Source organism: Elephas maximus, chromosome 7 (assembly GCF_024166365.1).
Source record: "Elephas maximus indicus isolate mEleMax1 chromosome 7, mEleMax1 primary haplotype, whole genome shotgun sequence".
Taxonomy (NCBI): domain Eukaryota; kingdom Metazoa; phylum Chordata; class Mammalia; order Proboscidea; family Elephantidae; genus Elephas; species Elephas maximus.
In genome coordinates, this window is record NC_064825.1 from 59,737,312 (window position 1) to 59,763,630 (window position 26,319).

The following is a 26,319-nucleotide window of genomic DNA, read 5'->3' on the forward strand; positions in this document are numbered from 1 at the left end:
CAAAGGTAAAATAAAAATGTATCTCTATATAATGACGTAAACTGCTTAAAAATAAACCAGAAAAACGGAAGTATAAACCAAATATTAGTATTTGCTATTTTTTTTTTTTATCTGTTAGTAGTAAAATTATTGTTGATAGATTTGGACCTGCTTATTAGACATATGGAAACCCTGGTGGTGTAATGGTTAAGTGCTACAGCTGCTAACCAAGAGGTCTGCAGTTCGAATCCACCAGGTGCTCCTTGGAAACTCTATGGGGCAGTTCTACTCTGTTCTATAGGGTCACTATGAGTCAGAATCGACTCGATGGCAGTGGGTTTGGTTTTGGTTTGGTTTATTAGACATATGAGTGAAGACGACAAATGCCTATTTCAACCTTTCTATTTAAAACTTATATGGGCTTTCTTTGCTGCTTCTCTGTGGAATGTCTCAAAGAAAATTTTAGGCTCAGTCATGACAAAAGGAACTGGGTCATTAGAGGGTGGTCTCTAATCAGGGTCTTAAGCTGTGCTTTCAAACACAACTTTCTTCCTCTTTCAGTTTTAAGGACAGAAACTGAGAGTAGAGCACCTGTGCCATGTTCACCTCCACCAACAGTTCCAGCCCTCAGGTTTCTCAATTCATCCTGATGGGTCTCCCAGGCATTCACAATTGGCAGCACTGGCTCTCCCTGCCCCTGGCTCTACTCTACCTCTTAGCTCTTGGTGCCAATCTCCTCATCATGATCACCATCCAACATGAGCCCACACTACATGAGCCCATGTACCATTTTCTGGAAATATTGGCAGTGGTAGATATTGGTCTGGCCACCACTATCATGCCCAAGATTCTAGCGATTTTCTGGTTTGACTCCAAGGCCATCAGCCTCCCTGAGTGTTTTGCTCAAATCTATGCCATCCACTGCTTCTTCGGCATGGAATCTGGCATCTTCCTCTGCATGGCAGTGGACAGATACGTAGCCATCTGTCACCCGCTCCGATACCCCTCCATAGTTACTGAAGCTTTTGTGGTCAAAGTCACAGTGTTCATGGTGCTCAGGAGTGCCCTGTTGGCCATCCCAGTGCCTGTCCTGGCTGCTCAGCGACACTACTGCTCCAGGAATGAGATTGAGCACTGCCTCTGCTCTAACTTGGGAGTTATCAGCCTAGCTTGTGATGACATTACTGTGAACAAATTTTATCAACTGGTCTTAGCATGGATCCTGCTTGGGAGTGATATGGCTCTGGTGTTTTCTTCCTATGCTCTAATCCTCCACTCTGTGCTGAGGCTGAACTCAGCAGAAGCAATGTCCAAAGCTCTGAACACCTGCAGCTCTCACCTCATCCTCATCCTCTTCTTCTACTCAGGTATCATTGTGCTGTCTGTCACACATCTAGCAGAGAAAAAAGCTCTCCTCATCCCTGTGCTCCTCAACGTGCTGCACAATGTCATCCCTCCTGCACTCAACCCCATGGTCTATGCGCTCAGGATGCAGGAGCTCAGACTGGGCTTCCAGAGACTACTTAGCCTGGGTGAAGATGGGTCCACCAAGTAACTCCAGCTGTAGGAGACCATGAAGACTTTAGGAAAGCACAGGGGTTTTGTTCTCAATACTCCTGAGCTGTGATTCTGCTTTCACCTCTCACTAGGAAAAAAAAAGATCAAGAAAATTGTGAAACTATCAACCTCACTAATCAAAATATGCATATTAAAACTACAATGAAATTTCCTAGGAAATAAGTGACTAGGTAAGAGCAGAAAAACTAAATGTCCCTGACTGTTGATGCCACCCAAGATGCGACATTTAAAATATTCCAGCCTCCACCCATTTGATCAGCCTCACTGTTTGAGTCCTCCAAGCTGAGGCTATAAACATTGTGCAGTAAAAGCAAGCCATCCATACTGTGCCCTTTTTCAACTTTTGACCCAAAGAATCTATGAAAGCAATAAAAGAGTTGTTTTATGTCACTATGTTTAGGACGTATGGTGATATGGAACTAGAACACTAGATTTTGCTGCTTAAAGATGTTTTCCGAGATTCTAAGATATGGGCAAACCCTGGAAAGAAAAGATATATTTTGAGTTGGATAGACGTCTGAATCTTCCTATAATTATGAACATTATTCAACAAAAAGGAATGTATTACACTGGGGAGCCTGAATGGAAAGCTGTCTATCTGGTGGGGATTGCCTGGGACCCAGGCTGAATGGATCTGTTCCCAGAAATGATTCGGATAAATCCTGAGAGCGATGGGGCCCTTTCCTCATTGCAGTGTAAAAATTAGGCCCTGGAGGATTCTTGGAATAGACTGGGAAGGGCCTCAAGAGCAGCACATAACCAGGGTATCTAAAGGATCTAATTTTCTAAAACTCAGTGTCATGGATTGAATTGTGCCCCCCAAAATATGTGCCAACCTGGTTAGGCCCTGGTTCCCAATATTATGTGGTTGTCCTCCATTTTGTGATTTTCCTATGTGTTTTGAATCATAATTCTGCCTGTGGTTAAAGAGGATGAGGGTGTAATGTAATCCCCTTGCTCAGGTAACCTTTCACCGTACAAGAGATAAAAGGAAGGGAGGCAAGCAGAGAGTTGGGAACCTCATACCAGCGCTAGGAGCAGAGCATGTCCTTTAAACCCGGGGTTTCTGCATGGAGAAGCTCCTAGTCCAGGGGAAGATTGGACCTTCCTCCAGAGCTGACAGAGAAAGCCTTCCCTTGGAGTTCATTCCCTAAATTTGGACTTCTAGCCTAATAAACTGTGAGAAAATAAATTTCTCTTTGTTAAAGCCATCTACTTTTTTATTTTACTTGTGGTGTTTCTGTTATAGCAGCACTAGATGACTGAGACACCCAGACTCCAGGGATGGCAAGCAAAGGCAAGGATCTCTCTGAACAACAAGAGCCTGGACACTGGCAGTTGGTCCAGAGGAGCAGAAGTAGAGAAGGAAGTGCCAGAAAAAGCCTCTTCACAGCAACTGCTGACGTAGTGAGTAAAGAGATGACATGCCTCCTGAGAAGTAAGAGGATGAATGTGGTTTATGTCCCTAGAATTCCATCCTGATCTCTGAGTTTGATTATGTGCCTTATCTTTGGCTTCCATGGTTGGCTTTTCTTGTTAGATCCTTCATATTGAGTGCCTCCTTTCTCTCAGGCTTTTCACATTTGTAGGGCCTAAGGTCTGTGACCAGGAAACAGGAGAGAAATAAGCTCTGAGCTCTAAGGTGGTCACACTCGAGAAGATGGAATTTTCTAGTCTGAAGACTTTGCAAATAAAACAGCGAAATAAAACAAAATCATTCACAAAACACAGACAAAAGCATGCATTTCATAATGATACCTAAGAGACTCTTGGTAAAGGTATGGTGAATAAATATTAAGTCAAAGGGTCAAGAATAATAGATTCTAGATCCAAGATTCCTAAAACAAAAAAACTAACTTCAAGAATCATTGGTAACAAATATGGCACAGATGAAGAGAGAATTGGGGAACTGGGAGTTAAAAAACTACCGAAGGTGAAACAATGAGAGGAAAGGGGGAAATATAAAAGAAGAATTAATTATGAGGTAGGAAGATTGGAATGACAAGTATATATATTTGATACAAACATATATTTAATTTACATAAAAATCATTGGTATCAACTAAAACACTTTTAAAGACAAAAGAAAACTTCCTTACATTTGACAAAATGCATATAACTTTAAAAAAAAACATACTTAACGTGAGTTCTACCTGAATTTCCGTTAAATTTAAGCAACAAATTGAAGTTCTATGGAGTCACAATTATTTTATATTGATTATGAATTCAAGGAGACATTAAAAAATTACAAGAGGCTAATACTTCTAAATTATGGAGCCCTGGTGTCACAGTGGTTAAGCATTTGGCTGCTAACCAAAAGGTCAACAGTTCAAATCCACCAGCTATTCATTGGAAACCCTATGAAGTGGTTCTACTCTGTCGTATAGGGTAACTATGAGTCAGAATCTACTCTACAGCAATGGGTTTTTGGGTCAAGCTCCCTATGGTCCTCGAAGTGACAACTTTGCTTTTTAACACTTGAAAAGGTTCTACTACAGCACATGCCCAATGCAATTTGTCTTTGATTTTTTTAAGCACTTTTAATTTTTTTGTGTGTGTGCTTTAAGTAAAAGTTTACACATCAGTCTGTCATGTAAAAATTTCTATAAACCTTGCTATGTACTCCTACTCCCACGTGTCTGTCAGTTTGTTGTACTGTGGGGGCTTGCGTGTTGCTGTGATACTGGAAGCTACCCCCCCAGTATTCAGATACCAGCAGGGTCACCCATGGTGGACAGCTTTCAGCTGAGCTTCTAGATTAAGGCAGACTAGGAAAAAGGACCTGGCAGTCTATTTCTGAGAAACATTAGCCAGTGAAAATCTTATGAATAGCAGCGGAACACTGTCTGATATAGTGCTGTAAGATGAGCACCCCAGGTTGGAAGGCACTCATAAGATGAGTGGGTAGGAGCTGCCTCCTCAAAGTAGAGTCGACCTTAATGACGTAGATGGAGTAAAGCTTTCAGGGCCTTCATTTGCTGAAGTGGCACGACTCAAAATGAGAAGAAACAGCTGCACACATCCATTAATGATTGGAAGCTAGAATGTATGAAGTATGAATCTAGGAAAATTGGGAATCATCAAAAATGGAATGGAAGGCATAAACATCGATATCCTAGGCATTAGTGAGCTGAAATGGACTGGTATTGGCCATTTTGAATAGAACAATCATATAGTCTACTATGCTGTGAATGACAGCTTGAATACAAATGCTGTTGCATTCATTGTCAAAAAGAACGTTTCAAGATCTATCCTGAAGTACAACGCTGTCAGCGATAGGATAATATCCATACGCCTACAAGGAAGACCAGTTAATAGGACTATTATTCAAATTTACGTATCAACCACTAGGGTCAAAGATGAAGAAATAGAAGATTTTTATCACCTGTTACAGTCTCAAATTGATCAAACATGCAATCAAGATGCATTGATAATTACTGGTGATTGGAATGCAAAAGTTGGAAAGAAAGAAGAAGGATCGGTAGTTGGAAAATATGGCCTTGGTGATAGAAATAATGCCAGAGATCAAATGACAGAATTTTTCGAGACCAACGACTTCTTCATTGCAAATACTTTCTTTCACCAACATAAACAGTGACTGTACACATGGACCTCACCAGATGGAACACACAGAAATCATATTGACTACATCTGTGGAAAGAGACTATGGAAAAGCTCAATATCATCAGTCAGAACAAGGCCAAGGGCAGACTGTGGAACAGACCATCAAGTGCTCATATGCAAGTTTAAGCTGAAACTGAAGAAAATCAGAGCAAGTCCACAAGAGCGAAAATATGACCTCGAGTACATCCTACCTGAATTTAGAGACCATCTCAAGAATAGATTTGACTCATTGAACACTAGTGACTGAAGACCAGACTAGTTGTGGAATGACATCAAGGATATCATACATAAAGGAAGCAAGCGGTCACTGAAAAGACAGGAAAGAAAGAAAAGACCAACATGGATGTCAGAGGAGACTCTGAAACTTGCTCTAGAACGTCAAGCAGCTAAAGCAAAAGGAAGAATTGATGAAGTAAAAGAACTGAATAGAAGATTTCAAAGGGTGTCCTGAGAAGACAAAGTAAAGTATCATAATGACATGTGCAAAGAGCTGGAGATGGAAAACCAAAAGGGAAGAACACACTCGGTGTTTCTCAAGCTGAAAGAACTGAAGAAAAAATTCAAGCCTAGAGTTGCAATAGTGAAGGATTCCATGGGGAAAATATTAAATGAAGCAGGAAGCATCAAAAGAAGATGGAGGGAATACACAGAGTCATTATACCAAAAAAAATTAGTCGATGTTCAACCATTTTAAGAGGTGGCATATGATCAGGAACCGATAGTACTGAAGGAAGAAGTCCAAGCTGCTCTGAAGGTATTGGCGAAAAACAAGGCTCCAGGAATTGATGGAATATCAATTGAGATGTTTCAACAAACAGATGCAGTGCTGGAGGTGCTCACTCGTCTATGCCAAGAAATATGGAAGACAGCTTCCTGGCCAACTGACTGCAAGAGATCCATATTTATGCCTATTCCCAAGAAAGGTGATCCAACCAAATGTGGAAATTATAGAACAATATCATTAATATCACACACAAGCAAAATTCTGCTGAAAAGCATTCAGAAACTGCTGCAGCAGTATATCTACAGGGAACTGCCAGAAATTCAGGCCGGTTTCAGAAAAGGACGTGAAACCAGGGATATCATTGCTGGTGTCAGATGGATCCTGGCTGAAAGCAGAGAATACCAGAAGGATGATTACCTGCGTTTTATTGACTTTACAAAGGCATTCAACTGTGTGGATCATAACAAACTATGGATAACACTGCAAAGAATGGGAATTCCAGAACACTTAATTGTGCTTATGAGGAACCTTTACATAGATCAGGAGGCAGTTGTTCAGACAGAACAAGGGAATACTGATTGGTTTAAAGTCAGGAAAGGTGTGTGTCAGGGTTGTATTCTTTCACCATACCTTTTCAATCTGTATGCTGAGCAAATAACCCGAGAAGCTGGACTATATAAAGAAGAACGGGGCATCAGGATTAGAGGAAGACTCATTAACAACCTGCGTTATGCAGATGACACAACCTTGCTTGCTGAAAGTGGAGAGGACTTGAAGCACTTACTAATGAAGATCAAAGACCATAGCCTTCAGTATGGATTGCACCTCAACGTAAAGAAAACAAAAATCCTCACAACTGGACCAATGAGCAACATCATGATAAATGGAGAAAAGATTGAAGTTGTCAAGGATTTCATTTTACTTGGCTCCACAATCAACAGCCATGCAAGCAGCAGTCAAGAAATCAAAAGATGAATTGCATTGGGTAAATCTGCTGCAAAGGACCTCTTCGAAGTGTTGAAGAACAAAGATGTCACCTTGAAGACTAAGGTGCACCTGACCCAAGCCATGGTATTTTCAGTTGCATCATATGCATGTGAAAGCTAGACAATGAATACGGAAGACCGAAGAAGAATTGATGCCTTTGAATTGTGGTGTTGGCGAAGAATATTGAATATACCTTGGACTGCCAAAAGAATGAACCGATCTGTTTTGGAAGAAGTACAGCCAGAATACTCCTTAGAGGCAAGGATGGCGAGAGTGCATTTTACATACTTTGGACATGTTGTCTGGAGGTATCAGTCCCTGGAGAAGGACATCATGCTTGGCAGGATACAGGGTCAGCGGAAAAGAGGAAGACCCTTAACGACATGGATTTACTCAGTGGCTGCAACAATGAGCTCAAGCATAGCAACAATTGTAAGGATGGCTCAGGACCTGGCAGTGTTTCGTTCTGTTGTGCATAGGGTCACTATGAATGGGAACTGACTCAATGGCACCTAACAACAAACAACAACATGTACCCTTAGTTGCTCTCCCCCTAGTAAGACAGCAAACTTCTCTCCATCCTGTATTCCTGTGTCCATTCAGCTAGCTCCTGTCCATCTCTGCTTTTTCATCTCACCTCCAGACAGGAGCTACCCACATAGTCTCTCCCATGTGTCTACAGGAGCCAAGAAGTTCACTTCTCACCAGTATCATTTTCTGTCTTATTGTATACTCCAATTCCTGTTTGAAGTGTTGGCTTTGGGAATGGTTCCAGTCTTGGGCTAACAAAAGGTCAGGGGACCATGACCTCCAGGGTCCTTCTGGTCCTAGTCAAACCACTACGTGTGGACTTTTTACAAGAATTTGAGGCCTGCATCCCACTTTTCTTCTCCATCAGGGATTCTCTGTTGTGTTCCCTATCAGGGCAGCCGTTGGTGGTAGCCAGGCACCATCTACTTCCATCAGTCTCAGGCTGATGGAGTCTTTGCTTTATGTGGCCCTTTCTGTCTCTTGGGCTCATATTTACCTTGTGTCTTTGGTGTTCTTCATTCTTCTTTGCTCCAGGTGGTTGAGACCAATTTATGCATCTTAGATGGCTGCTTGCTAGCGTTTAAGACCCCAGGCACCTCTCACCAAAGTGGGATGCAGAATGCTTACTTAATACATTTTGTTATACCAATTGACCTAGATGTCCCCTGAAACCATGGCCCCCATCCCCTAGCCCTGCTACTCTGGCCTTTGAAGCATTCGGCTATATTCAGGAAACATCTTTGCTTTTGGTTTAGTTCTTATTGTGTGTTGTCTTTCCCTTCATCTAAAATAGTACTTGTCTATTAACTAATTAATGGAAACCCCTCTCCCTTCCTCCCTCCCCACCCTCGTAACCATCAAAGAATATTTTCTTCTCTGTTTAAACTATTTCCTGAGTTCTTGTAATAGTGGTCTTATATAATATTTATCCTTTTGCAACTGACTGATTTCACTCAGCATAATGCCTTTCAGATTCCTGCATATTGTGAGATGTTTCACAGATTCATCATTGTTCTTTATCATTGCATAACATTTCACTGTCTGAATACAACAATTTATTTATCCATTCATCCATTGATGGGCACATTGGTTGCTTCTATTTTTGCTTTTGTAAACAGTGCTATAATAAATGTAAGTGTGCATATATCCGTTCTTGAAAAGGCTCTTATTTCTCTAGGGTATATTCCAAGGAATGGGATTGCTAGATCTTATGGTAGCTCTATTTCTAGCTTTTTAAGGAAGCGCCAAATCGATTTCCAAACTGGTTGTACCATTTTACATTCCTACCAGCAGTGTATAAGTGTTTCAGTTCTAGTCTCTCCACAACCTCTCCAACATTCATTATTTTGTATTTCTTGCATTAATGTCAGCCCTGTTGGAGTGAAATGGTGTCTCATTGTAATTTTGATTTGCATTTCTCTAATGGCTAACGATTGTGAGCATTTCCTCATGTATCTATAAGCTGCCTGAATGTCTCCCTTGGTGAAGTACCTGTTCATATCCTTTGCCCATTTTTGAATTGGTTATTTGTCTTTTCGTAGTTGAGTTTATGCAGTATCATGTAGATTTGGGAGATCACAGGCTGGTTAGGAATATCATGGCTAAAAACTTTTTCCCAGTCTCTAGGAAATCTTTTTACTCTTTTGGTAAAGTCTTTGGATCAGTGTAGGTGTTTGATTTTTAGGAGCTCCCAGTTATCTAGTTCCTCTTCTGGTGTTTATACATTGTTAATAATGTTCTGTATACTGTTTATGCCATGTATTAGGGTTCCTAGTGTTGTCCCTATTTTTTCTTCCATGATCTTTATCATTTTAGACTTTATACTTAGGTCTTTGATCCATTTTGAGTTAATTTTTGTGCATGGTGTGAGGTATGGGCCTTGTTTCTTTTTTTTGCAGATGGATATCCAATTATGCCAGCACCGTTTGTTAAAGAGACTGTTTTTCCCCATTTAACTGACTTTGGGCCTTCTTCAAATACCAACTGCTCATATGTAGATGGATTTATGTCTGGATTCTCAATTCTGTTCCATTGGTCTATGTATCTGTTGTACCAGTACCAGGCTGTTTTGACAATTGTGGCAGTATAATATGTTCTAAAATCAGGTAGTGTGAGGCCCTCCACTTTGTTCTTCTTTTTCAGTAATGCTTTACTTATCTGGGTCCTCTTTCCCTTCCATATGAGGTTGGTGATTTGTTTCTCCATCTCATTAAAAAGTGTCATTGGAATTTGGGTTGCAATAGCATTGTATCTATACATCTCTTTAGGTAGAATAGATATTTTTACGATGTTGAGTCTTCCTATTCACGACCAAGGTATGTTTTCCCACCTATGTAGATCTCTTTTGGTTTCTTGCAGTAGTGTCTTGCAGTTTTCTTTGTATAGGTCTTTTACATCCCTGGTTAGATTTATTTCTAAGTATTTTATCTTCTTGGGGGCTATTTAAAAAGGGATTGATTTGACGGTTTCCTCTTTGAAATTCTCTTTGTTGGCGTAGAGGAATCCAACTGATTTTTGTATGTTTATCTTGTATCCTGATACTCTGCTGAACTCGTCTCTTAGTTTCAGTAGTTTTCTTGAGGATTCTTTAGGGTTTTCTGTGTATACGATCATGTCCTCTGCAAGAGGAGGCACTTTTACTTCATTGCCAATTTGGATGAAGTTTATTTCTTTATCCAGCCTAATCGCTCTGGCTAGGACCTCAAGCACAATGTTGAATAAGAGTGATGATAAAGGACATCCTTGTCTGGTTCCTGTTCTCAAGAGGAATGCTTTCAGACTCTCCATTTAGAATGATGTTGGCTGCTGGCTTTGTACAAATACAGTTTATTATTTTGAGAAATTTTCCTTCTTTTTCCTATTTTGCTGAGGGTTTTTATCATGAATGGGTGTTGGACTTTGTCAAATGCCTTTTCTGCATCAATCGATAAGATCATGTGGTTCTTGTCTTTTATTTATGCAACAGATTAATTTTTTTGTTTTTTCTAATGTTGAACCATCCCTGCATACCTGCTATGAATTTCACTTGATCATGGTGAATTATTTTTTGATATTTTGTTGAATCCTGTTGGCTAGGATTTTGTTGAGGATTCTTGCATCTAAGTTCATGAGGGATATAGGTCTGTAATTTCCCTTTTTTGTGGTGTCATTACCTGATTTTGGTATCAGGGTTGTGCTGGCTTCATAGAATGAGTTTGAGAGTATTCCATATTTTTCTCTGCTCTAAAATACCTTTAATAGTAGTGGTGTTAACTCTTCCCTGAAAATTTGGTAGAATTCTCCAATGAAGCCATCAAGGCCAGGGCATTTTATCAGGGGAAGGTGGCGGGGAGTTTTTTAATTACCTTTTCAATCCCTTCTTTTGTTATGGATTTATTTAGTCATTCTACCTCTGTTTGTGTTAGTTTAGGTAGGTAGTATGTTTCCAGAAATTTGTCCACTTCCTCTTGTTTTTGAAATTTGTTAGAGTACAATTTTTCATGGTATTCTGTTATGATTCAATTTCAGTTGGGTCTGTTGTGATATCACTCTTCTCATTTCTTATTTGAGTTATTTGCTTCCTCTCCTGCTTTTCTTTTGTCAGTGTGGCCAATTGTTTATCAATTTTGTTCATTTTTTCAAAGAACCAGCTTTTGGTCTTGTTAACTCTTTCAATTGTTTTTCTGTTCTCTATTTCATTTAATTCTGCTATAATTTTCATTAGTTTCTTTCTTCTGGTGCCTGAGAGTTTCTTTTGTTGCTCTTTCTCTTTGTTCAAGTTGTAGGGATAATTCTTTGAATTTGGCCTTGTTTTCTTTTTGGGCGTGTGCATTTATTGCTATAAATTGACCCCTGAGCACTGCTTTAGCTGTGTTCTAAAGGTTCTGATAGGCAGTGTTTTCATTCTTATCGGGTTTTATGAATTTCTTTATTCCGTCCTTAATTTCTTCTATAATCCAATCATTTTTGAGCAAGGTGTTGTGCAGTTTCCAAGTGTTTGATTTCTTTTCCCTGTTTTTTCTGTTATTGTTTTCTAGTTTTATGGCAGAGAAGATGCTTTGTAATATTTCAATGTTTTGGATTCTGTTAAGGCATGCTTTATGACCTAATATGTGGTCTATTCTAGAGAATGTTCCATGTGCTTTAGAAAAGAAAATGTACGTGGCTTCTTGGTGGAATGTTCTGTGTATGCCTGTATATGTCTATAAGGTCAAGTTGGTTGACTGTGGCATTTGGATCTTCCATGTCTTTATTAAGCATCTTTTTGGATGTTCTGTCCTTCACCGAAAGTGGTGTGTTGAAATCTCCTACTATTATTGTTGAGCTATCTATCTCATTTTTCAATGCTGTTTAAAAAAATAAAAATAAACTGTTAGAGTTTATTTAATGTATCTTGATGCCCTGTCATTGAGCGTGTAAATATTTATTATGATTATATCCCCCTGGTATATTCTCCGTTTAATAATTATATAGTGTCCTTCCTTATCCTTTGTAGTGGATTTTACTTTAAAGTCTATTTTGTCAGAAATTAACATTAGCATTCCTGCTCTTTTTGGTTGTCGTTTGCTTAATATATTTTTTTCCATCCTTTGAGTTTTAGTGTGTTTGTGTCTTTAAGTCTAAGGTATGGCTCTTGTAGGCAGCATACAGACGGACCATGTTTTCTTGAATGTATTCTGCCACTCTCTTTTTGTTGATGCATTTCATGCATTTACTTTCAGCATAATTATGGACAGATATGAGTTCAGTGCTGTCATTTTGATGTCTTTTTGTGTGTGTTGTTGACAGTTTCTTTGTTGCACTTAATTTTTTATGCTGAGTAGTTTTTCTTTATATATTGCCTTTTCCTCCTTTTCATTGCTTTTGATTTCGTTCTTGCTGAGTCTTTATGTTTTTCTTGTATTTTTCTTAAGTGTAGAATTGTTCGTCTCCTTTGTGACTACCTTAATATTTACCCCTATTTTTCTAAGTTTAAACCTAAGTTTTATCTCTTTATATCACCGTGACTTCCTCTCCATAAGAAAGATCTATGGCTATATTTTTTAGTTCCTCTTTATTGATTTAATGTTGTCATCTTTTACATAAAGACATCACTGTTTCCCTGTGTTGAGTGGTTTTTTATCTTGATTTATTTTTGTGATTTCCCTATCTGGGTTAATATCTTGTCGCTCTGTCCTGTGTTCTAGTCTTGGGTTGATATCTGATATTATTGATTTTCTAACCAGAGAACTCCCTTTAGTATTTCTTATAGTTTTGGTTTGATTTTGGCAAATTCTCTAAATTTCTGTTTACTGGAAATGTCCTAATTTCATCTTCATATTTGAGAGACAGTTTTGCTGGATATATGATTCTTGGCTGGCAATGTTTTTCCTTCAGCTTTATATATGTCATCAGGGAAGTTTTCGGCCAAAAAAAATCTTCAGTGATTCTGTCTGTATTTTCTGTTTATCCTCCCTGTTCTGGTACTCCAATCACTCATAGGTTATTTCTCTTGATAGAGTCCCACATGATTCTTAAGTTATCTTCATTTTTTAAAATTCTTTTATCTGATTTTTCTTCAAGTATATTGGTGCCAAGTCTTTATCTTCAGGCTCACCAATTCTGTCTTCCACATGCTCAATTTTGTTCCTCTGACTTTCTATTGCATTGTCTAATTCTGTAATTCATTGTTAAATTTCTGAATTTCTGATTGCTGTCTCTCTATGAATTCTTGCAGCTTATTACATTTTTCATTATGTTCTTGAATAACCTTTTTAATTTCTTCAACTACTTTATCTATGTGTTCCTTGGTTTGTTCTGCCTATTGCCTAATCTCCTTCCTAACTTTGTTCCTGATGTCTTGAAGAGTTCTGTATATTAATCCTTTGAATTCTGCATCTGGTAATCCCAAGAAGGCACCTTCACCCAGAAGATCCATTGATTCTTTGTTCTGAGAGCTTGTTGAGGCCATGATGGTCTGTTTCTTTGTGTGACTTGATATTGACAGTTGTCTCCGAGCCATCTATAAATTATTGTATTAGCATATTTTGTTTGCTTACTGTATCATAGCTTCTTGCTTTGTTTTGTTTTGATATGCCCAGATGGGTTGCTTGAGTGAGCTAGCTTGATTATTTTTGCCTTTGAATCTCTGACATCCTGTCACCAGGTGGCTAGAGCTGTTATCAGGTATATCAGTCTAGCAGTCCATTCATTATTCTTGTATGAATTCAGCTCAGGTGTCCAGGTAGCTGGACATAAAGTGTGTTGTACAGGTTCTGTCCTACAGTCTTAGAGAGGCAGGGGTGATTGGTGTAGGTACTGGTATCTGGTTGCAGCAGGGGTAACACTCTGAACAAGGCAGAGGGATAAGAACCATCCCCTGAATGCCTGTGAGAAAAGTGTGTCCCTGTTCCCTAGAGCATACAGGTGGGCGAGTTCTGCAGAAGGACCATGGGCACTCAATGCTTTTGGTTGTAAGGACTGGGAGGTACCAGTTACCCTTGAACCCCTGTTGTGGGTGGCTGGGTGACCTGAGTGGAACCACCAGTCCTTAGGCCCCTGATGTGGGTAGGTAATGATCCTATTTAATAGGCAAAGTGGTGTCAAATATCAAACACCCACCTCTTCACCACACAGCTGAAATGGCTGGAGTCTGCCAACAAGGGCCTATTCTCCTAATATAGGCCCACACGGGTCCATGCAGGGGGGAAAATGTATTCAAAGTACACAGACCATTTATGCCTGGGCAGGAGCTGCTTCTGTCCTGAGCTCCTCCGGTTAGTGGAGCTGGCAAATTATCTTTACCCCCAATTGTGAATTTATTCCTACTCCAAGGCTGGGAGGGTGACTCCGGGCACTCAACACACCCTATCTCAGGCCCAGAGAAATCAACAGCCACTGAAGCCAGCTTGGCGGTTGGGGTATGGTAAAATATATGCAAGTACTTAGGTTTTGCTAAGAGCACCGTTCTTCTCTGGTTCCAGATGTGCGAGTAGGCTGTGTGGTTGGCTACTTCTTCCTGAGGAAACTGCAGCCAAATGCTACTGCCAGCCCGCCACAGCAACTCCTGGGAATGGTGCCTGAGGGATCCTAGCAATTCAGGTCTGGTAACTCCTCTCCACTTCTGAACCATCTCTCCCTCCCCCTGCCACTCAGTCCATTTTCTGACTTTGCCTTTGATGTTCAGGGCTCCTAGTTTGTCATAAATATAATCGTTTCACTTGTTTTTAGAGGTCTCTGTTGTAAAATGGATCACAGGAAGTGTCTAGCTATTTCACCATCTTGACCCCCCCCACTTCCAGGTACACAAATTTTTAAGAACAGATAACAAATACATTAAAGAGATGCCAATGGACCAAACTGGGAAGGAGATGGGAAAGAGAGGAATGAAGACAGAAGATAAACAAAATAAGAAGTAAAGCAACTATTGTCAAAAAAAAAAACAAAAAAACATAGGAACAAGGTTAACTCAAGCCTCTACATCTGAGACTAAAAATGAAGAAATAAAAGAATTACCATTATTCTCAAGGATATATATATATCACTTAGGAGCTGCAAAGAGTCTTCCATCTCAAAAATAGGCTGGAAAAAAACTAACATAGGATGAAGAATCTAAGTTTTATCTTCATTTCTGGAGTCAGATAGAGCAGGCATATTTTAAAGAGTTTCCCTGATAAACTTGAAATTCTAAATTATCTCAGTATTATGCCACCCCTGTGCCTCTAAAGCCAAAGATTCTCTGTTATGTAGGGCCTATTCACTCCTACAGACTGGCCGTACATGAATGTCTGGTATTGCAACGTTCCCATCTTTGCTCATATCCCCAAAATAGGCACTCAATTCATGTTCTCCCCCCAAACTTCTAAGACACTTAAATCCAAGTCAGTCAAAATCCTAATTTTTTTCCAATTACCTGGTGCACTTATCAATGCAAGTAAACCAGAAGGAAAGGTACCAAAAAAATTACTTGCTGATTGACCAAACAGCATGACCAGCCCTTCTCAGTTTTTTTATTCCAATATCTAAACACCCAAGGTCTCAGAAAAGATTTGCTAATTTCCACACACTAAAGATAACTTCATTTGCTCTCCCTTAACTGTCCAAACTAGGTGAATGGCCTGGGATGCAGGGCTTTCAGCCCACAGAGAAGGGCCATCCTGGACCCTGAAGTCTAGCTCATGGGAGCTATACTCAAGTGGGGTCAATCTGATTGGAACTCAGAATGTGAACAACCGCTTCCATATCTGATTGGTCTTGACTCCATAGAAAATGGGGTCCAGAGCAGAGGGAAAGAGCAAGTAGAGATTGGCAAGGATGGCCTTAGCAGTAGAGGCAGTGGGTGGCCAAAATTGCTGCATGACAACAGAAAGAAAACCTGTTCCATAGAAGATGACACAGACATGGGCCGTACTTGTGCTGCCTGCATTAGCACACGCCTCATGTGAAGGAAAATGCATCAAAGCCCTCACAATCTGCCCATAGGAGTTAGGAATAAAGGCCACATCCCCCCCAACAAAAAAGATTGCTAAAACAAATGTACAGTGGACGCACAATGGTGGCACCACAGGCAAGCTTGACCATGGCTATATGCTCACAGTAGGTATATGCAATCGTGTGTGAGCCACAGTAGGGCAGCTGATGAGCCAGGCTTGGAAAGAAGATGGCCAACCTCACACACTTCAGCACCACCGGACCTCCAAACTTGGAGATAACAACTGAGGAATAAATGGTTGCATAGCATGGAGGGTTACAAATGGCCACAAAGTGATGCTGGCCATGGCTACCAGCCCCAGTGACTCCATGGCATAGAATGCATGGATGAAGAACATCTAGGAAAGACAGGAGTGGGAGCTGATGGCTGTAGGACCAAACCAGAAAACGGCCAGCATCTTGGGCAGAGAAGAGACAGAGAGAACCAGGTCAACAAAGGAGACTATGGCAAGAAAGAAAAACATGAGTTGGTGAAGGCTGCACTCATTCTGAATGAGAAAAAGAATGACACCATTCCCCATCATTGCTGAGAAGAACATGAAGCAAAAGGGAAGTGAGATTCAAATGTGGGAATCGGTCAGCCCTGGGATATCAGCCACAAAGAAACTATGTGAGAAAAGATGAGTATTATTGGAAAAAATCATAGTCATCCTCTCACTTAGAAGGACAAAGGGGCACTGCAAAGAAAGACAGGCAGATTATAATCAACAGTGTAGGGGTTGAAACCTCACCACCAATGCCACAACTACCACCACCCCCAACAGTTCTCAGAAAATAGCTGACTAAAATTTTCAGTTTATTTTAAATTTAAAATAATTTATTTAAATTTATTTCTGCAAGATCTTCAAAAGGAGAAGAAACAACTCAGCTTGGTCTAGTGGAAAATGCATTGGACGAGAAGTTCAGAAATCAGTTCCCAGGATTAGATATCCTACTATACATGTGACTCTGGGCAATTCCCTAAACCAGATTGAAGTAGATACCCAGGAACTACTGTTTAATAAAAATTCTTCACATCAGGCTCATATTCCCAGGGGCTGGTGCTTGATTTAATCAACATTGACCTCAGCCGATCTGCTAGTCTTATCCCATGAAATTTTGTCTGAAAATTCTAACATCTGGGAAATCTGTCAATTTGGAGACATCCCACTCCTTCAAACTTCACCTGATTGACCAGGTGACAAAATAAATGGTCCCTGGTGACTCCAACATTGATCAGGCTCTTCTTTAGATTATTCCCATTCATTTCACAAATGCACGTCTTGTTTCCCCACCCAATTTCTCAATGGTTGCTCACTTTACCGCCTGAGTTATCTCCGTCTCCTTTGGGATGCTCTGATAGTCATAAAATTCAGAATTGTGGTGACCTGGAGAAGAAACAGAAGCTCATTATTAAAAAAAGAAATAATGTGAAGAGTGTGAATTCTGGATCACTGCCACCTTACTGAGGACAGGAGAGAAAATGGGAAGATGTGCACTCGAGCTCCTCTTTTCAGGTTAACATACTAAAATTACTCACATTCCCAACATGTATTGTGGCAAATAATATTATAAATTAAAAAACTATGGTCTTGAAAGAAGTAAGTTTCCCAGAGTTGCAGCTCTATTCAGAGACAGAAGAACCCAAGTTAGGACGTTGTTATCCTGTCTCTGTGTTAGCAGTGGCTGTTGCAGGGCTAGGGAAGAACATCAAGGCCCTGTGGCTATAGTTGGGCAGCACAGGAGATCAAATAGCAGGGCTGATACAAAATGATTTAGGGATTACATGTCTTCCCAACATACTCCAACCCTGCCAGAACCACAGTCCTTTCACGTGAGAGACAAACACAAGGATGTATAGATACCTGGGCCTAGAGCTTGGAGTGAAAGAGAAGTGAATCACATTCCAGGCAGAAAAGGTACAGCAAGGTTGACCTTAGAGCCTCAGTAACAACAAGAACAGGTCTCTAAGCATGAAGGAAAGGAGCAGAACTCAGACCAGACTCATGATCCAAACAGCACAGTTTTGAAATGTCAAGAAAGTTTTGCTTTTCTCTCCAAGAGGCAATCATGTAATTATTTTTCATACTTTCAACCACAGCTGCTAAGGAAACTATGTGATGACAGCAGAAAGTGTGAGGCCTGGGAGGATGGGAGATATGAGTGAATTTTGTAGTTCTGGTGTCATGGAATAAACTCTAGATCAGGAGTCAAAGTCGTAGTTTGAGGGACTAGGTCTCCCATATGTCAGCTGTGCAACCTTCTGCAAAGCACTTAAACACTATCAAGTCCTAGTTTCCTCTCATGTAAAATGAATGTACTAAAGCTTACCTCAAAAGATCATTGTAAAAATCAAAGGAGATAAAACATATGAAACTTCTTTATCAAATATTGAAAAGTCAAGAAGGAGTAGTATGGTAGTCACTGAATTATCAGAAATAAATGCCACATCAGGAGCTCTGGTTGAGAAAACAGAAATTTCAGAGATTGAGAAACAATGCATTTCATTATACGAAGATGGCCAGATACATTCATACCATTGGTGAATGATGTATAATAGTATCCTCTAGCAACCAAGCCAAAAATACCATAACCTCCTCCCACATTGGGCCCATCTTCCCTTGCAATAACACATTCTTCCACCAGAAGCCCCAGGGTGTGGTTTGGAGGAGGGTAGAAAGGTCGAGAAACATGGCTCTAACCACCTGAGCACTTACTTCAAATTACCCACTAAGAAGCCATCCTTAAGCCCTACACCACCCTGCCTTGTGAGACATAATGGTGTCTTCAGAACAGTATAAGAAACAGTTACATTAGATGTCCCAACTATGCCCTTAAAACAAAACCAAACCCATTGAAGTCAGGTTGATTCCGACTCATAGCAGCCCTAAAGGACAAAGTAGAACTGCCCTATAGGGTTTCCAAGGAGCACCTGGTGGATTCAAACTGCCGACCTTTTGGTTAGCAGCTGTAGCTTTTAATCACTATGCCACCAGGGTTTCCAACTATATAACCTTAGGACCCAGTAAATACTCCTCCTTATATCTTTTTATCTCAAGGAAAAGTCTGACTCAGTAAGTTCATCTCCTCCACCTCTATCAGGGAAGTAAATATAGGAAGACAACAGGGTCCAGAAACCCGAGGAATCTGGGACACAAAGCTCAGGTGCCTCTGTAAATAGTTCCTCAGCACTCACTCTGTGGTCTTCAAAGAGGAACAGACTTCCAAATAGTCTACTGTCGACCCGAGACTAGTAGAATGTTTGCTGCTTTGGGATGAGAAACACACACTCGATCCCACACATGTCTGTGTCCATACAAAAACAAAGGTCCAGATAGACCATATACACAGTATCGCCTATATTATAAATTTTCCCTAGTTGTATTGACAGCATGCAATTTCAGCTCAGACAATCAGATTGTCAAGATTCGTGATGCTCAGAGGAAAGTTAATTTGTGGATAGAGTCGTATATACCCCCCTTCTTATGACCTACCCTTAGCAAATGCTCACCAAAGATCTGCATTGATTGACCTACAGGGGATGAGAATATAAGCTACCAGCCAGATTCCAAGAACAAAGTATTTAATGGGCTTCTTTTCAGGCATTGCCTGTAGGGACCCAGGATGAAACTACCACTACCTAGGCACTGTAGTGCTTCTCCCTTCCCTTCAAAGAAAGTTCTAAGAAGGTATCTTATTAGGGCCCCAGAAAATATTCCCAACACGAAAGATTTTGAACACCATACTCCCTATTGCCTTGCCAAGAGGAGGGCCAAGGCCCTGTAGACAGGAACAAGGAGAGGTTTCCTGTCATGAGGAATAGAACCACCTTAGATTTATAATACAGAAAGATCTGATCTAGGTGAGTGAAGGAGAAGGTAGGATATAGGGAAAGGCATTCCCCCTGGACAAGCATAGAACATTACCATAGAAGACCTCAAGTGAAATAGGTGGAACCATGAGAGGAAGTGTGGAGCTTTAATTAGAAGATAGAACAAGGCTGGAGAAAATGGAAAATGTCTCCTGTGCCTTTACTTGAAATAATAAGTACAAGCTAGGTCAAGACTGGAACTATGGCCTGAAGGTATTTCCATTCACATGTTATCTGATCTTGGTAAAAATTACTCACCAACCCTGGCCCTTCTTAACTAACCTGTCTACATTTGACCCTCCACTCACTAACCAAAAGCACTCTTAACAATAAAAAAAATAGTGCCACATTAATCCATGGGAGGATATCCAAGGCTATGAAGAATCTGGTCATTACATTTGGTGAAAAGGAATGAGAGAGACTGAGTATGTTTGTCTTCGAAGGAGAAGACTTGAGATGTCCTGTATGATTCTTCATGGATTCTTCAAATCCAGGAGGAAATTGCCTGTAGGGAAAAATAGCTTGTTTGATGAAACAAAAGGAAAAACAAGAACACAAAAAAATTGTACCTTAGGACTTAGTTAGACCTGTGTGTTTCCAGAAAGATAATCTCTTCTCAGAGAAAGAGAGATCAACACAGGCTGTATTGGAAGGCAACAGCACAGGCTAGATGGGTAAGAAAGCAAAAGGCCACTAAAAAGACAGGAAAAAGGAAAGACCAAAATGGATGCCAGAAGAAACTCTGAAACTTGCTCTTGAACATCCAGTAGCTAAAGCAAAAGGAAAAAATTATGAAGCAAAAGAGCTAAACAGAAGATTTCAAAGGGCGACTAGAGAAGACAAACTAAAGTATTATAATGACATGCACGAAGACCTGGAATTAGAAAATCAAAAGGGAAGAACACGCTTGGCATTTCTCGAGCTGAAAAAATTCAGGCTTTGAGTTACAATATTGAAGGATTCTATGAGAAAAATATTAAACAATGCAGGAAGCATCAAAAGAAGATGAAAGGAATATACGGAGTTGCTACACCAAAAAGAATTGGTTGATATTCAACCATCTCAGGAGGTACCATACGATCAGGAACCAATGACACTGAAGGAAGATGTCCAAGCTTCACTGAAAGCATTGGCAAAAATCAAGGCTCCAGGAAGTGATGGAATACCAACTGAGATGTTTCAACAAGTGGATGCAGTGCTGGAAGTGCTCGATCATCTATGCCAAGAAATTTGGAAGACAGCTACCTGGTCAACTGACTAGAAGAGATCTATACTTATGCCTATTCTCAAGAGAGGTGATTCAACTGAATTCAGAAATTATTGAACGATATCATGAATATCACAAACAAGTAAAATTTTACTGAAGATCATTCAAAAGCACCTGCAGCAGTATATTGACAGGGATTCAGAAGAGGATGTGAAACGAGGTATATCATTGCTGATGTCAGATCATGGCTGAAAAAAGAGAATGCCTGAAAGATGTTTACCTGCATTTTATTGACTATGCAAAGGCATTCGACTCTGTGGATCATAACAAACTATGGGTAACATTGTGAATAATGGAAATTCCAGAACACTTAACTGTGCTCATGAGGAACCTGTACACAGATCAAGAGGCAGCCATTCAAACAGAAAAAGGGGACACTGTGTGTGCATCAGGGTTGTACCATTTCACCATTCTTATTCAATCTATATGCTGAGTAAAGAATCTGAGAAGCTGGACTATATAAAGAAGAATGCGGCATCAGGATTGGAGGAAGACTCATTAACAACCCAAGATATGCAGATGACACAACCTTGCTTACTGAAAGTGAAGAGGACTAGAAGTACTTACTGATGAAGATCAAAGACAGACTTCAGTAAGGATCACACTCAACATAAAGAAAAGGAAAATCCTCACAAATGGATCAATAAGCAACATCATGATAAATGAAGAAAAGATTGAAGTCAAGGATTTCATTTTACTTAAATCCACAATCAACACCCATAGAAGCAGCAATCAAGAAATCAAAAGACTCATTGCATTGGGCAAATCCGTTGCAAAAGACCTCTTTAAGGTGTTGAAGAGCAAAAATGTCACCTTGAAGACTAAGGCACACCTGACTCAAGCCATGTTGTTTTCAATCACCGCATATGCATGCGAAAGCTGGACAACAAACAAAGACCGAAGAAGAATTGATGCCTTTGAATTGTGGTGTTGGCAAAGAATATCGAGTATACCATGGACTATCAAAAGAATGAACAAATTTGTCTTGGAAGAAGTACAGCCAGATTCTTCTTTCGAAGCAAGGATGGTGAGACTACATCTCACATACTTTGGACATGTTATCATCAGGTATCAGTCCCTGGAGAATGACATCATGCTTGGAGAAAGACTTCATGCTTGGTAAAGTACGAGGTCAGCGAAAAAGAGGAAGACTGTCGATGAAATGAATTGGCACAGTCACTGCAACAATGAGCTCAAACATAACAATGATTGAGAGGATGGTGCAGAACCAGGCAGTGTTTTGCTTTGTTGTACATAGGGTCGCTATGAGTTGGAGCCAACTTAGCAGCACCTAACAACAACAACAGATTGGTATGGTCAGTACCCAGATTCAGGTCATCCATTGAGGAGCAGCAGGTGCTAAGGGTACTGACCAGTGCTAGAGGGATGAGAAGACATAGCAGGTAGGTTTCAGGTAGAACCTAGACTATGAACCTTAACAGGAATCACCCAGTTTTCTGACAGAGATGCCAAGCATGTTGACAGAGAGTTTAGAACAGGTAATGGTATGATACCTCTGAGACAGGATGCAGACATCATGAGATAGCAAAACACCAGCCCAGAAACCCAGAGAAGGAGGAAGGAGTGGGCAGGACAAGAAGAAGAGCAATACAAAAGCCAGTCCAAGAGGAGCAGAGAAGGTGGACAGGCAACTATGCCAAGAACTTAGGACTAGAAAATTAAAAAAAAAAAATCTTCGAATTGGGCTATAAGATTAGTGTGATTACAGACCACATGACTGAAACTCTTAAACTGAAACTCTTAAACCATCACCTAAAGTTAAATGTCTAATGGTGATGGTTTAAAGCATCAATAGATGAGGACAAGACTGAGCCTCCAAAACCAGTCAAGAGTCCTTGGATCAATAATACAAGATCAAAACAAGATTTCCTGAATTCCTCTTAAGGGGTTATGGAAAGAACTATAGTGATTTTTAAAGACCATAAAGTAGAAAACACACATGAAACTAAGGCAAAATACCACCAAAGACAAAGCAGAGGTATGAGAAAAGATCCATGACCACACCTTGGAGAAATGAAAACATCTTGGAGAGATCATCTAATTTTGCCTGTGGGAATCAGGGAAGTAGTCACACATGAGAGGAAATTTAGAGAGGAAAGCTGGAGGGTGGCAGTAGAATATTCCACGTGGACTTAATAACATAAAAAGAACATTGAAATTCATACAAGTATGGAATTCTTGATGAACAGCTAAGAAACCAATGTTGAGGGAGCAGTGGAGGGGGATGAAAAGTTGGACCCAAACTGTGACAGATCTTAAGATCTCTTCTGAGAAGCACTGCATTTTAAATAAGAAGTCAAGGAAGACAACAAAAGAAATAAAACTGACAGGGGGGAGGTAGAGCCAACATGGCAGCTTAGATAGACGCACCAAGAAGTCCCTCTGCAACAAAGATCTGAAAAGTTAAGTAAAACAGATATAAATGTCAATTCTGAAACCCTGAGCATCAAATGAAAAGGAACAAAGCACTAGATCAAATGCTGAACTGAAGAAGAAACCAATGGGAAAAAAGAACAAGGAGAGATATGGAGTTGAGGTCCCCTGTCAAATAACACAGCACAGCATAGCCATCTTGAAACACAGCCACCAACTCTGGACAGGGAGTATGGGCAGACAAATTTAGGGAGCTCCCAAGAGGAGACAGAGCACCCAATAATCAGAGAAACATGCTTTCTCACAATGCACTCCCTGCTATCTCCCCCATATGGCATCTCCCCCACTTTCTGCCAGCCCTCAGGTCTGCCCCACTCCCAACAGCCAGCTCTCTACACACTGCACTTCTTTTTTTTTCCTCTTTTTCTCTCTTTCTTTTCTTTATCCCTCCCTCCTAGCCAATATGCAACCGCACCCCCTTTCCTCAAGACCCTGACCACCACTGGGCACACACCGCCCCTTACCTCCCATCAATCAATCAGCTGCTAAAAGGTGGAAATCAAGCCTCTACCACTCCCCATCTGACACCCATGCCTATCTGGCATAGGGATGTGAATGCTCCCACTCTGATGGACCAACATCAGGAGGCAGACAGGGCCCACCCAGTCTGCCCTCAGCCACCTCACCAAACCAGCATTGAGTAAAGTGGTCTAACCCTGCCTGCTACTGCCCTGCCCACCCAGACAAGGTGGTGAGAGCTATAGTGCCCAAAGACAAACAAGCGGTAACACATGCCAGGCCTGCCCACATATCAAAACAAAACAAAAAAGCAGGATGAAATAAATGACCACGGAATCAATAAATAAAGGAAATAATACCTTAATGTCTCAGAGACAGCAGACGAAATCTAAACATATGAAAAAGCAGGACAAGATGGCTCCAGCAAGTGACCAAAATAAATAATCAGATAACCTTCCAGTAGAAGAAAAAGTAGTGGAACTAACTGACAAGGAATTCAAAACACTAATATTTAAGGCTTGCTAAGAAATCATGAAACAGATTGACGAAAACAAGGAAAAAATAGACAAAATCATGGAAAACAGACAAAACCAATGAAAATACCTCCAAAATCAAGGAAAACACAGACAAAGCAATAGAATAATTCAGGAAAATAATGCAAGAACAAAACATCAAAATAAATAAACAATTAGAAATCATACAAAAACAACTAGGAGAAATCCAAAAGATACACAAAAATTTTAGAAACAAGCAACTCAATAGGTTTCAGGAACAAATTTGAAACAATGGAAGACAGAATTTGTTAAGATTGAAGACAAGCCACAGACGGCACTTAGAAGAAAAATCAAAGAAAGAATGAAGAAAACCTGAAAAGTATATGGAACACAACCATAAATAAAAATTTGCATGTGATTGGAGTTCCAGAAGAGCAGAGCAAATGGAAAACATAAAGAAGATTGTTGAAGATTTGCTGGCAGAAAACTTCCCAAATATCATGAAAGATGAAAAGCTGACCATACAAGAAGCTCAAAAAAACCCCATAGAGAATCAACCCCAAAAAGTCACAAACACATATCGTAATCATGCTTTCCAAAACCAAAGACAAACAAAGAATCCTCAAAGCAGCTCTCGAAGAACAAGAAGTCACTTACAAAGGAGAACAATAACACTAAGCTCTGATTACTCGACAGAAACTATGCATCAAGAAGGCAAGGGGATGGATGACATATGTAAAATATTGGGAAAAAAAACTGTCAACCAAGAATAATATAGTCTGTAAGATTCAAATACAACAGTGGAATTAGGATATTTTCAGATAAAAAGAAATTAAGGGAACTCAAAAAAAACAAAGCAAACATGATAAGAAATATTAAAGGAGTCCTTCCATTAGGGAACCAACAACACCAGACAACAACTGGAGTCTAGGACCCAGGATAGAATCACTTATAAACGAACCTAGGTAAAGAACTCTCAGTTAAAAAACAAAGCTTGAGAATTTAAAGCAGGGAAAGAGAGACGTCAATCTGTAAATGACAACCTTCGAACCAGTAGACAAGGGAACAAATGGTGTAGGTATAGAACTTTCAAATGAAGAGGCCAAGGAGATATCAAGTAATAAAAGACTGATTCAAACTTAGGAAGACAAGGATAAATTTCAAAGAAACCACAAAGAAAGTTAACAAACCTACTCAAGAAAATAAAAAGAAGAAAAACGTAAGCTCAGTAAACACAAAATTGACGATGACTAAAGAAGAGAAAATACACAAACAAAAGAACTCAACACAGGAAAGTAAGAGAAACAAAACATCAGCATCACAAAAAAAAAAAAAGAAAAAGCACAACAATATAACAGCAATAAACTCATACCTATCGATAATTGCACTGAATGTAAATGGTTTAAAGTGACAGAGAGTGGTAAAATGAATCAAAAAAAAAAAATGAGCCATCAATATGCTGTCTACAAGAGACATACCATAGACACAGAGAGCTAAATACATTAAAAAACAAAGAATGAAAATATATGTATATCAAGGAAACAGTAACCAAAAAAGAGCAGAAGTGCAATACTAATCATAGATAAAATAGACTTTAGGGCTAAATCTGCCACAAAAGACAAGGAAGGATGTTATATAATGATTAAAGAAAAAATCTACCAAGAAAACATAACCTTACCAAATATCTACCCAAGCAAACAAGGCTCCAAAATACATAAAATAAACTCTAACAGCACTGAAAAGAGAAATAGTTCCACAATAATAGTAGAGATTTAAACACTTCACTCTTGGTAAAGGAAAGAACATGTAGAAAGAAACTCAACAAAGTTACAGAAGGTCTAAAGCCCACAATCAACCAACTTAACCTCATTGACACATATAAAACACTCTACCCAACAGCAGCAAACTATAAATTATTTTCCAAC

At 39.9% G+C, this 26,319-nt stretch overlaps 1 protein-coding gene and 1 pseudogene across 1 annotated transcript; one reads left to right on the plus strand and one right to left on the minus strand.

Moving 5' to 3' along the window:
- Positions 1 to 577: 577 nt before the first annotated feature.
- On the plus strand, positions 578 to 1,534 carry LOC126080071 (olfactory receptor 56B4-like). The gene has a single exon (XM_049891384.1). The coding sequence runs from the start codon at positions 578 to 580 to the stop codon at positions 1,532 to 1,534; it is 957 nt and encodes a 318-aa protein (XP_049747341.1).
- A 14,062-nt stretch (positions 1,535 to 15,596) lies between these two features.
- Positions 15,597 to 16,514, minus strand: LOC126080072 (olfactory receptor 52E4-like; annotated as a pseudogene).
- Between the last annotated feature and the right edge of the window lie 9,805 nt (positions 16,515 to 26,319).